Below are 11,832 nucleotides of genomic sequence, written 5' to 3' on the forward strand. Positions count from 1 at the left end.
TCTAAAAATCAAATTTAAGCAGCACCTCCACTTCACCTATTTTTATTGGCATAATAATCTAGTCGTCTAATTCAACTGCATCCTCCGTATATTTGAAATTTGTTAATTTTAGAAATTTAATTTTTCTTCTTATCTAATTTAAATATTAGAATCTAATTTAAAAAATTTATTAATAGTGCTACCCCTTAGAAAAGTAAAAGATTTCAATTCTTGAAATTTGACGCCTAACATTTTGACATGTTAAATTAAAGACTTTTATTATAGAAAATGTGCAAAGTGATATTAAATTGTTGAGCCGGAGTAATTGATTTTGTGTTTACTCCAAGTAGTCTTGAACCTACATGTTCATAAGCCTAATTCGTACTATTACCGAACTATAATAATTCCATTCTAATTATATTAGCATTAGTGTACATATTTTACTTCACCAAGAAGCTCAATATTGATGATTTGCCTTGATTAAATTGTTCTAAATGAGATAATTATGTATTAAGGGACAACATTTATATATGTGCGACTTTGTAATAATATTTGAAGTCTTTACATTTAATTTTTAGTTCTTCTTTCTTTTAGGTGAAATCAATCATTTAAGAATTCATTTTAATGTTTTTGCTGATTACCCTATATGATTGCAAAAGATTATGATCAATTTTAAAGTTAATGTTGCGACGAGATTAATTTGATGTCATTATGAACTTGAAATTGAGAGGGAGAGATATTAATCATAATTAATTACCATAATCACATCAGTTAATTTAAAACTTATTGAGGCATAATCACGTGTAGTTTTATTGAGGCATATAAGCTCCTAGCTGTACAAACAATATCTTGGTGAGCTTGATGAATGAAATCAAGTCTAAGCAGGACCCCGTACGTACCACCAAGGTAGATTTCTAGATTTGTAATCCAGGAAAACATAATTGCAAAATTTAATATTAAAAGAAAAGCACCGTTCAAAATTATGGTACGACAACCGCGGATATGGTGGATTTAGTCGCTAAAAAGAATCTTGGCACCCTCACCCTCTTCCGATCTTCATTTGCGGATGGCATTTGGGCATACGTTAAAAAAAAAAAAGATGTCCACCTACATCCAAATTCGACAACAAAATTTATGGTAGATTGATGTCCTCTGCTTCTGCTAATGTATGTAGATAAGACTTACGACAGGTTATTAAGGAAAACACCAACATTTTCCTAAATTAAACTATTGGACAAAAGGTAGAAAAAAACAACATTGTTTTTGGTTGAGTACAATGCATTTGGTAACTTCAATAGTGCCCCCATTAATTAATGATCAGGAGAATCAATGCTTCTTTCCCTAGACTATGAAACGGAGCATGTGAACCATGCCATTTTTTGCATTACAGTATTACACTTTTTGCATCACAGTATTACACTCTGCCGCCCCTTTGCCCTTTCTCAACCACTAAGCTTTGTTATTCTACTGTTTCTATTTAGTTTTACATTAATCATCTTCCAAGCTTGTAAAAATTGAATGCCTTCTTCAACAAACCATCAATCTGTCTTTTCAGCAGGTGGCCTATACAAGTTGTTGCAGAATTCATGGGGTTTTGTTGTATGTCGTGGCCGACCTATATACATAAATGTAAGATTCTGGATCATGAAATTGCCAGACCGTTAAACTAATTTTAAGGACGTGACAGTGGTTGAGGAAATGATTGAGGAGGCAAGGCAGCATACGGCTTACACAGCCTGTACGAGTTGTTGGCGATTTGACACCATACATTGTTCATCTCTCAAACGTAACTTGAAAGAATGATAAACAATTGTAGGTTGCTGGCTAGATATGCTACAAGCATCTTTTCGATTGTAAAGTGTCATCACATGGTCAATGATTGGCCTAGCTTCGGCATGAAATTGCTTTGTTATACGTAGATGGAAGAGTTACAGATATGTATAAACAAAAACGTGGTGAGAGGCAGGTTCAAATTGCCTGTTTAGATGCCTAATCAGAAACAGGGTGTCGTTACTTCAATATCCTTACACGTCGAGGACACAATTGTACACCTCGTTAATTGTTCATGGCATCAGTATTTTAAAGGATTGGTCATTGTTCATGAACCAGATTTTGTGAGAGATACGATTGTACAACAATCGTGTTGAAATCTAATGAAGGGCAATTTATTATAATATCATATTTATACTTCACTTTAGATTCAAAATATCCATTTGTATAGATAGATAGTGAGATTGGTTCCGCAAGATTTAAGGTAGTACGAGCGATGGGATTAATTATTATAATGATCAAATCAAAATTACATTTAAAATCGAACTCAATACTTCATTTCGTTTCACTTCATTTCAGTTAACGATTAACCTGTTAGTTAATTCGGTTAATGATAATTCGGGTCAGTTAATCGATTGAGCACCTCTAAATATATATATCAATTGAGTTTATATCAAGTAATAATTTATGATTAACTTATATCAAGTTGATGATTAATGAAATTTATAGATTAATTAAATTATTATATACAAATCAAAATTATAAAAATATTGATAAGTTTTGCTTATAAATTTATTTTTCTAATTGGAGAAATAAAAATCTCCAAAGAGCTAAACTTGAAGAGGATCCCAATTTATTGTTTAATTAAACATAGAAACTCAAGGGATTAAAATATATTTAGTGATTTCTATAATAGGCATTTCTACAATTACATTTCATCTATAATACCAATATTAAATTAATTTTTTGTAACAACCTCATGTTTCAAATTTTAGTAAAATTAATTTTATTTTTAAGTGAAGTATTTTAACTTTTAAAATGTTTAAAATTTATATAAAATATATTAATCATATTTTATTAAATGAAAATAATCGTTAATAAATGTAATTTGATTTAAAGATATAATCAAAAGCTCACTAACTAATATTATTAATATATTATAATTTTAAAATTAAAATTTTAAAGTTCAAATATAATCTAAATATCAAATGTTGTTACTAGGATATAACAACTACATTTCTATAATATCCAAAAAATTTGTTATAGAGAAGAATAAATGTAATAAAAATCCCTGCAACAGGACATTCTATCGGCAAAAGTATTAAGCTTCGATGAAAGATGATGGGTGTAGCATGATGGGTCTTTTGTTTCAAATTATATTTTTTTGGTATTATCAAGTATCCTCTATGTCTGTTTTACGGTTCATAGAGGCAAACTCTTTTAGAGTTCGTGAATACATTTCCCAATAATATCTCTAAAGTTCGAACCCGAATCTTTCATTGAGAGTGCAATGAATAAAAAAAGGGTAAATTACTAAAATAGTCACTTTTGTTTGCCTCATGTTACATTTTAGTCACTTATGTTTGAAATATTACGTTATCGTTTGTTTCAAAATGGTCACTCTACCGTCAAGATCTATTACCTCCCAAACGACAGTAATGGGTTTTAAATTCCAACGTGGATGTCCAGCCAAGTAAATTAATTGATTTTTTAATTAAATAAATTTAATTAATTGAATTTTGTTAATTAATTAAAGGAAAAAGTTAATTTAGTTTCTTGAAATAATCAAAATCAATGCATTGGATTAATCCTTGGACTAGAAAAAAAGAACCCTTGGTCTCCTTATTCTTTTAGTTTTCGTTTCCATTTTGATTGAAAAAACCATACATTTTCATAATCATCTTTGTTGAATCGAAACAATAGAAATCAAATTGACTGCTCCATCAATCAGTTGAATTTTTTTATTCAAAATGGAAGAACAAATAATCAATTCAATGGAAGGTCCATGCATGGATTATAGTAGGTAATGGGGTTTTGTTATTTACCTGAGTTTTGGGTTTAGATTTTTTTTTTTTGCAAAAAGGTGGTTTATCTTTTCATTTTTTTTTTGTATATGTGACAGACAAAAAATACATGCTTCCCCTTTGTTTATTTGTATATTATGGGCAACCACAAAAGCAAGCAGGTATAGAGGTTGGAGTGTCCATTTCTTCTTCTTTTTCTTCTATGTCCTTCTGCTTTTTTATTCTGTTCTCTGATTGTAACAAAAAAAAAAAATCAACTGTTGCTTCTTTTTAAATTGGGAAAATTAAGTTTTAGGGCAAAATTTTGTATTCTATTTTCATAAAAAGAAATTAACTTTTCTCATCTCAGTTGGACTTTCACGTTGGCATTTAAAATTTATTTTTAAGTGTCACGTCAGACTATCATTTGGGAGATAACAAATTTTAACAATAGAGTGACCATTTCGTAATAAAATGATAATATAAGGGACTAAAACAAAAGTGGCTAACAAATATATATGTCTAAAATTTCATTTCACGATCAATTAACCTAAAGGAACAGCAAGTTGTCATATTCCGTAGATATTTAATAGAGAGTTTCAAACAATTTGAAGTGAAGGAAGGCATGCAAATGTTAAATTAGGTTGGTGAGTTTCGTTTGAAGAAGAACATAACCTAACTAACAAGCTAGAAATACTTTGTATTCAAAATGTTAATCCTCCTCCTCAAACATCTTAAAGTTACAACCTTTACTTGTTACCAATAAAGCACCTCTCAAATTAAGTAATTAGTGATTACTACCTTTACTTATCTCTATTCTTTTAATAAAAAAAGTGAAATGCATTGACTTTGAGTCATGTTGGCAACGTGGGCAATTGACGGAGGGCATCGTTGGCATTATCACCATGCATCGTCATCTCAAAACATGCAAAGGTTCTCTCTTCTTCAATTATTCTTGGAATCAAACTTTGAAAATTAATATTTTTAATTTATTTAAATGCCACTTGGAATACATAAATACATAGAGTTGTGAGGGGAAAGGTAGATCCACGTAAGCCATCCTCTCTAACCTAGCTTATGTTTGGACAAATACATGCAGTGATGCGGAATGAAATTATTGAGGGATAAGGATGCAATATATTCAAGTCCAGGGGTTTTAATTTAGCCACATGCAACTGATTTGGGTCTTGAATTGATATTAAATTCATTATCTTAGATAGTATTTTTTTTATAATTAATTTGCTGATTACACATGACAAACATTGGTTTGTTTAAATTTAATATATCTTTCTCTTGTTGAAAACATGTAGAAAGAGTTTGAATGATAATAGCATCATCAATTTTAATCATGGAATTAGGAGGTGGTTCTCCAAAAACAAGGCAGCAGGTACATAAATTAATTAATCATTAATTCAGGTTAGATGATCCATTATGGGCTACCGGCTAACGACTAATGCCTCTCATTATTTGATTATTAGTGAAAAATGAATGGCCGACCTGACAAGTGGGGGAAGATGGATGTTTAGAGTCGGCAGATGATACATATCCAACAACTAATAATTATATATTTTTAAAATATAAATTTGCAAGTAGCAATCCGACACTGGCCATTGATTTTAGGAAATGAGCGGCCACCTCTTCTTAAAGTATTTCATGCAACCTCTTCTATGCAAACTCATTTTATCATATTTTTAAAATAAATAAATAAAATATGTTAATAATATTTAAAGAAATTAAAAATATGTTAAAGATTACAAGAATATTATTTATTCATAAGTAATATTTTCTTTTTGTTTTTTCAATATTGTGTGATGTTATTTAGGGGTGTTCAATCGGTTAACCGACCGGTTAACCGACCCAAAATAACATTAACCGAATTAACCGACCCTTTAAAATTTTTAACCGTTAATCGAACCGAAATTTTTTCGAAAAAATTAACCGAACCAAAATTTTTTCGGTTAATTCGGTCGGTTAACCGAATTAATGAAAAAATATATATTTTTTATTTTTGGTTAAAATAAGTATAAAATTAATCGAATTAACGAATTACCGAATTAACGAATTATTTTTATAAAATTATATTTTTTATTTTTTATTTTTTTATTTTTTATTTTTATTTATTACATTATTTGTAATTTTATGATTAGGTTGGGTTGGGTACTTGGGTTAATATATATTAGATTGGGTATTTGGGTTTATGTTGAATTGAGTTTGAATAAATAGTGGATTATTTATATATTATAAATTTATTTATTAATATTTTGATTAACCGAAAATATTCGGTTAACCGACCGGTTTCGAACCGAATTAACCGTTAACCGAAAACTCAAAAAATTATTAACCGACCCCCGACCGAATTAATTCGGTTAACCGACCGATTAACCAAATTCGGTCAGTTAACCGAATTTTTTCAGTTTTACCCGAATTTTGCACACCCCTAATGTTATTAGTGGTACTACGCATACTCTTCCATAATAATAATGTTGGTTTTATAAGTTAATCGGTATCAACTAAGTTAGGATCTTACAAAATATAATTCTACATTTAAAATAAATTATATTATTTGAGAGTATTTTAATTTTTTATCTTTAAAAAAAACCAATAAATTAATATACTATAATAGGATTTGTACCCATGACATTTGGGCTAGAAAAACTTTACCACTTAACCATATTATTATTATTTAATTATTAAAACCTTTGACTGAGTTGGTGTCATGAGTCAATCGGGCACCAACTCGATTAGAAAAATTATGAAAATGTCATTTCATATTTAAAATAAGATATGTTATTCTAAGGTACTTTAGTCTTTTTTATTTATATATTCAAAGAAAACCAATAACTAATTTACATATGGTAAGATTTAAACCCATGACATTTTCATGGATAAAACTTTACCACTTACTTAACGCTTTATTTTGAGTTGATATTATAAATTAACACAACGTTGACTCAAAATTTATGTTAATACCATGATAAATAATTGTATTACATTCAATAATCTTAACATGATGTATACATGTTTAAGTTTGGTTTTAAACTCAATTATTTTGTTTCTCATTTTAATATAGTACATAATTTAGTTTATGACCTGATAAGAGGCGATACATCAGCCAAATCAAAGAAGACAAAGCGAAAATGTTAAAAAGAATAAAGCCACCCCACGGATCATCATGGCTCATGCATGCTCTTGTTTTTTATAAATAAAAAAAGAAGAAAAAATGTCGTTTGCTTCACTTTGTTAAGCCAGGTGCTTCTCTGCACAACTCTCCAGCCTTATCACATGTTTGAGAAACAAAAAATCAGTGACCTCTGGACTCAGTTCCTTCACATGTTAATGTATGCCTCGTGCCTTACGGGACCGACTGCCTGAAACATCTGCTGCACACCCATCTTTGCTTTCCTCTTCTTAGATGGGCATGTGCTTTGCAACCTTATCATACATAATCTACTCCTTACAGATCACCCTTTGTCCTCAACTAAAGCAACCGCTAATGTTGTTCATCTCTTCAGGTTCTCCACTTCTGTTTTACAAAGCCAACACACAAGACCTCAATTTGCATGTCTTTCCGGACCTTGTTACATTCAAAAAACTATACGACATTAAACTATAAATAATAATCTCTATTCAGTTCCCAAGATAAATGAAAATCTTCTGCTTCATGCTTCCTTGTCTCCTTTTGGACACCAACTGCACAGTAACAACCATTACCCATAGATTCCGTTCAAGGACTAGGGCTAATATTTTTAATGCTCCAACATCTTATCTTAAGGTAACCCAATATTCTTTAGTCTATGACGGTACAACTCGCTGTTGGTTCTTTGAAGAAAGACATGAATTTCAAACATCAACATGTATATATATGAGTAATTATTATCATCATCATCAAAGAATCAGAATGACTTATTGTTAATTGAGAACATGGTACTATTGGAGAGGCAAAGAGGCATGCAGTTAGAGTATTGGCCTGTGTTTGCTGTCTAAATATTCCATCTCGTTAACGTTGCCCATCTTATGACCGTAAGAATTAAAAAAGAATTACGGGTTACCTGGTGTTGCCTTAAAATACTACAGAAAGTTAGGTCACCCACAACGCCATCACATGCGTTTAGTTACCTTGACACGAATATGCCAAGGGTTTCCCTTGTTATAAATAGCTAAGTTAGCGAATCATTTGCAAATTAAGCTTTCAGAACTGGTAAAGTAACTAAAAAATGGCAGCCTTACCTCCCATCTCTGATGTGCATCAACCCGTTAGGTCAATTAGTTTACCCTCCAGGGTCCATCCCACTTGTGTTAAACTTGAAGCCGCACTTAACCATCTAAAAGCCTGGAAAACATCCTCAGTTTCAACCAGTACTGCTGGTTTTTCCGGTGAGACCATTCGGATTGGTCTAGTTGACCTTGCAGATTTGTATAACTGTGTCCGAGAAACCATCACCTCTCCTCAAACCCAAAGAACACTTGTTCAGTATCAAAATGGGAGACTCGTAGAAGAGGCATTAGATGAGTCCGTCACATTTCTAGACACTTGTGGCAAAGCTAGGGATCTATTGTTGGCGATGAAACAACATGTACAAACCCTTCAATCGGCTCTACGCCGAAGGCGTCGAGATTCAAGCATTGAAACTCAAATTGCAGCTTACATCAACTTCAGGAAGACGGTAAAAAAGGAAGTAGCCAAGTGCCTTGGAGCATTGAAGAAATTAGAACGCAGATTCGTTTCCTCGTCCACACCCTTGGATGTAGACCCTCATCTGCTAATGGTGGTCAAAGTCCTAAGAGAAACAACCTCCATTACCATCTCTGTTTTTCAATCTCTCCTGTTCTTCCTGTCAGTTCCTTCGATGAAGACAAGGGTTGGAGGATGGTCAAAGATTACAAAATTGATTCCATTACTTTCATCTGAAAGAGAGCACAAGGTGATAAATGAAGTTGGGGCCGTCGATCTTGCTTTCTACTCCATCAACGGACAGTTGAAGAATGGCGGTGGCATGGTCGAAGTCGAGATGTTGCAGAGGACTTTGAAGGCTGTTGGTGCCACCATTGATGGCTTTGAAACTGGATTAGATTGCGTTTTTAGGTGTCTAGTTCAAAACAGGGTCACTTTTCTCAACATCATCACTCATCAGTGATGCCAAATTGTTGTGTAGTTATACTTTAGTTGAAAGTTGGATATATAATACAAATAGAATTAGACTTCTATAATTCTCTCCATTTTGCTTTCGTATGGTTGTTTAATCATTGAATGCATAAAACATCTTCATTATAATTTCAAAAGACTTAAGCTAAGGCTAAATCTATAAGAATACAAAGGCAGTCAGCAGAGACAAGACCAGCCCCTTAGGCCTTATCATTGAATATTTTCTTCTCTTGTACCATGGCATGATTGCCTTAAAAGCGTAAAAGGTGTAATGGTAAATTATTTTTCCCGAAAATGAATAAGTGTAGCAAATCGTTAATAAATAATAATATGATATATAATCATTAAATTAAATAAAATATTATAAAAAGTTAAATATGAGTATCAACTTATGATGAATTAAAAATAAGAATTCGTATTTTAAAAATTATCTTGAAATCTTTCAAAAATTATTAAAATATCAATAAATTGAGCAAAACAGTATAGTCCGATCAATAATTTGGCATTCTTTAAGGGTAGTAGCTTAGATGTTAAATGTCTTTTAAGAAATTATTGGAATGGTAGGGTGTTTGACTGTTTGTTTTAGTCAGTTCTTTTAGGTTTTTTTTTTTCCAAAAAAAATGAAGCCTAAGTTTTAAATATTTAAAAAAGAAAATTCAAAATTAAATATTGCTAGCCTACCAACTAGTGGAGGATTGGTAATTTCCAGATTTTCATGGAAAGAGCAACAGCTGTGATGACAAAAGGCAAATCAATGATTTACACTCCTTATTATTGGCACACGTGTTGGCATAGAGCAATACGTGGTCTTACCTTATTACCCGAATTAGATATGCCATGGATGGCTTAAAAGATAGAAAAAAGGTGGGTTGCTTTTAAACAACGTCCAATGGGCGAGCAAATAAAACAAAATGATGGAGACAAGAGTAGTACAAGCCACTCGTGCACACAATATAATAGCATAAAAAGGGTTACCAATTATGCTATTATCAAGATCTTGGAATTATAATATCCTAATAAACTATTACACTTTGCCATTTGGTTTATGTAACAGATCTAGATCCCAATCTCGAGAAATATTATTAATAAGCACCTTTTGCTGTTATAAGGTTCTTACAAATGGAGACACACCAGGTAAGCCACATATGTAGAAAGTGAGACAGCTGCTACTATTTTTTATAATTTGGGAAGTTGGGATAATGTGGCAAGCAGGCAGGGAGGCAAACTCTTTAGGTTACATCCAAAACATGACACCTCAAGCATGCATGCATATTTCTTCATCATTTTGGTGAATGACGTGACATGGTATCCGGATTCAAAGGTGGGAAAGCCCATGCTGGCTCACATGATTGCTCACATTAGAATTGCTTAGCATTCAATACTTATATAAATAGATATTCCCTGGTGTGGTTTTGACAGAGACCATCTCAAACTCTCAAGCTCCGAAAGAAGAAAAAAAGCAAACTAAAAAATATGGGTGGCAAATACCATGTAAGATCAATCAGCTTGCCTTCAAGGTCACATCCTACCACCCTTAGAATCGAAGATGAGCTCAACAGGCTCAAAGCTTGGGAAGCATCATCACCTTTGACCACATGTGAGTCGATTTTTACATGTCTTTCGGGATTGGAAGACTTGTACCAATGCATGGACGATCTTCTCAGCATGCCTTCGACACAACAAGTCCTCTCCCAGTATCATCAACATGAGAAATGTGTTGATGAATTGTTGGATGGATCTGTGAGGCTTTTGGACATTTGTGGCATTGCAAGGGATAACATGTATGAAACCAAGGAACATGTTCATGCTCTTCAGTCAGCTCTCCGAAGGAGAAAGGGTGATTCGAGCATTGAGGATAACATTGTTAACTACACTAAATTCAGGAAGCAAATGAAGAAGAAAGGAAAGAAATTGATCACAGAGTTGAAGCAAATGGGAAACAAACTTGGAGAATCACCACTCCTCCTGGACCAGCACCAGGACGAGGAGCAGTATCATCATTTCTCAGCTGTGATTCGGGTCCTAACACAAGTTAATGCAACCAGTGCTTCAATCTTCCAATCATTTTTCTCATTTTTGTCGCCACCAGTTTCCTCAAAGCAAACAAGATGGTCTGTGGTGTCAAAGTTGATGATGCACAAGGGGGTAATATCGTGTGAAGAGAATGTAAATGAATTGGAAAGCGTGGATGCTGCACTTTGCAAACACACTTCAGATGTTGAGAAGATGCAGATGGCACACAAAAGATTGGTGGAGTTGGAAAGTGGGATTGAAGGCCTAGAGAAGCGTTTGGAATGCGTGTTTAGGCAGTTGATCAAATCAAGGACATCTCTCTTGAACATAATCTCTCAATAGAGATTTCCCAAATCTATTTCTTGTGCTGAGGCATCCAAATTTTAAAGGACATGCCCAGAGATTTTTTATTCCAATCTGAGTTCAAACCAATTTGTACATTACACACAAAAATTATTGTTATAGAATGATATATAAGTTACGTCATTGGATCATTCTGGCATGTGTTTTGAATTTCTTCCATGTAATTTGACAAGAAAATTATCAAAGTACAAGTTTAACAAAAAAATTATCAAAATACAAGTTTAAGAGTTCAAAAGGTAAAATAAAATTAAATGGAGAATAAAAAAAATAGAAAATAAAAAAAAATCATTACTACCTTTATTTAATAGTTTCTCAAATCAAGAATCACCTTCAAAAATTGATCCCATCAAGTTGAAACTAATAATATTAGGAACACTCCATATGAATCGTTATCTATTGAATAGATGAACTTACTTTGGAATATGGCATGATTATTGATAAAACTCGTTGAGAAACTCATTGCATGCTTGTTTGTGTCTACACATTTGTAAATTAAGGCAAGAAATGTTATCAAAGTTCTTCAAGTTTTCCATTTGTAAATTATAGCATCCATGTAGCCAA

The 11,832-nt window shown here is 32.4% G+C and overlaps 2 protein-coding genes across 2 annotated transcripts; both read left to right on the plus strand.

Moving 5' to 3' along the window:
* The first annotated feature begins 7,966 nt into the window (after positions 1-7,966).
* LOC108472023 (uncharacterized) lies at positions 7,967-8,887 on the plus strand. The gene has a single exon (XM_017773550.1). The coding sequence runs from the start codon at positions 7,967-7,969 to the stop codon at positions 8,885-8,887; it is 921 nt and encodes a 306-aa protein (XP_017629039.1).
* Positions 8,888-10,315: 1,428 nt separating this feature from the next.
* On the plus strand, positions 10,316-11,484 carry LOC108473024 (uncharacterized). The gene has a single exon (XM_017774592.2). The coding sequence runs from the start codon at positions 10,369-10,371 to the stop codon at positions 11,248-11,250; it is 882 nt and encodes a 293-aa protein (XP_017630081.1). The 5' UTR covers positions 10,316-10,368; the 3' UTR covers positions 11,251-11,484.
* The last annotated feature ends 348 nt before the right edge of the window (positions 11,485-11,832 follow it).

The sequence above is a fragment of the Gossypium arboreum genome, chromosome 11 (genome assembly GCF_025698485.1).
Source record: "Gossypium arboreum isolate Shixiya-1 chromosome 11, ASM2569848v2, whole genome shotgun sequence".
Classification (NCBI taxonomy): Eukaryota; Viridiplantae; Streptophyta; class Magnoliopsida; order Malvales; family Malvaceae; genus Gossypium; species Gossypium arboreum.

Coding starts and splice junctions, on each gene's coding strand:
- LOC108472023 (XM_017773550.1), top strand. CDS start 7,967: ATGGCAGCCTTACCTCCCATCTCTGATGTGCATCAACCCGTTAGGTCA.
- LOC108473024 (XM_017774592.2), top strand. CDS start 10,369: ATGGGTGGCAAATACCATGTAAGATCAATCAGCTTGCCTTCAAGGTCA.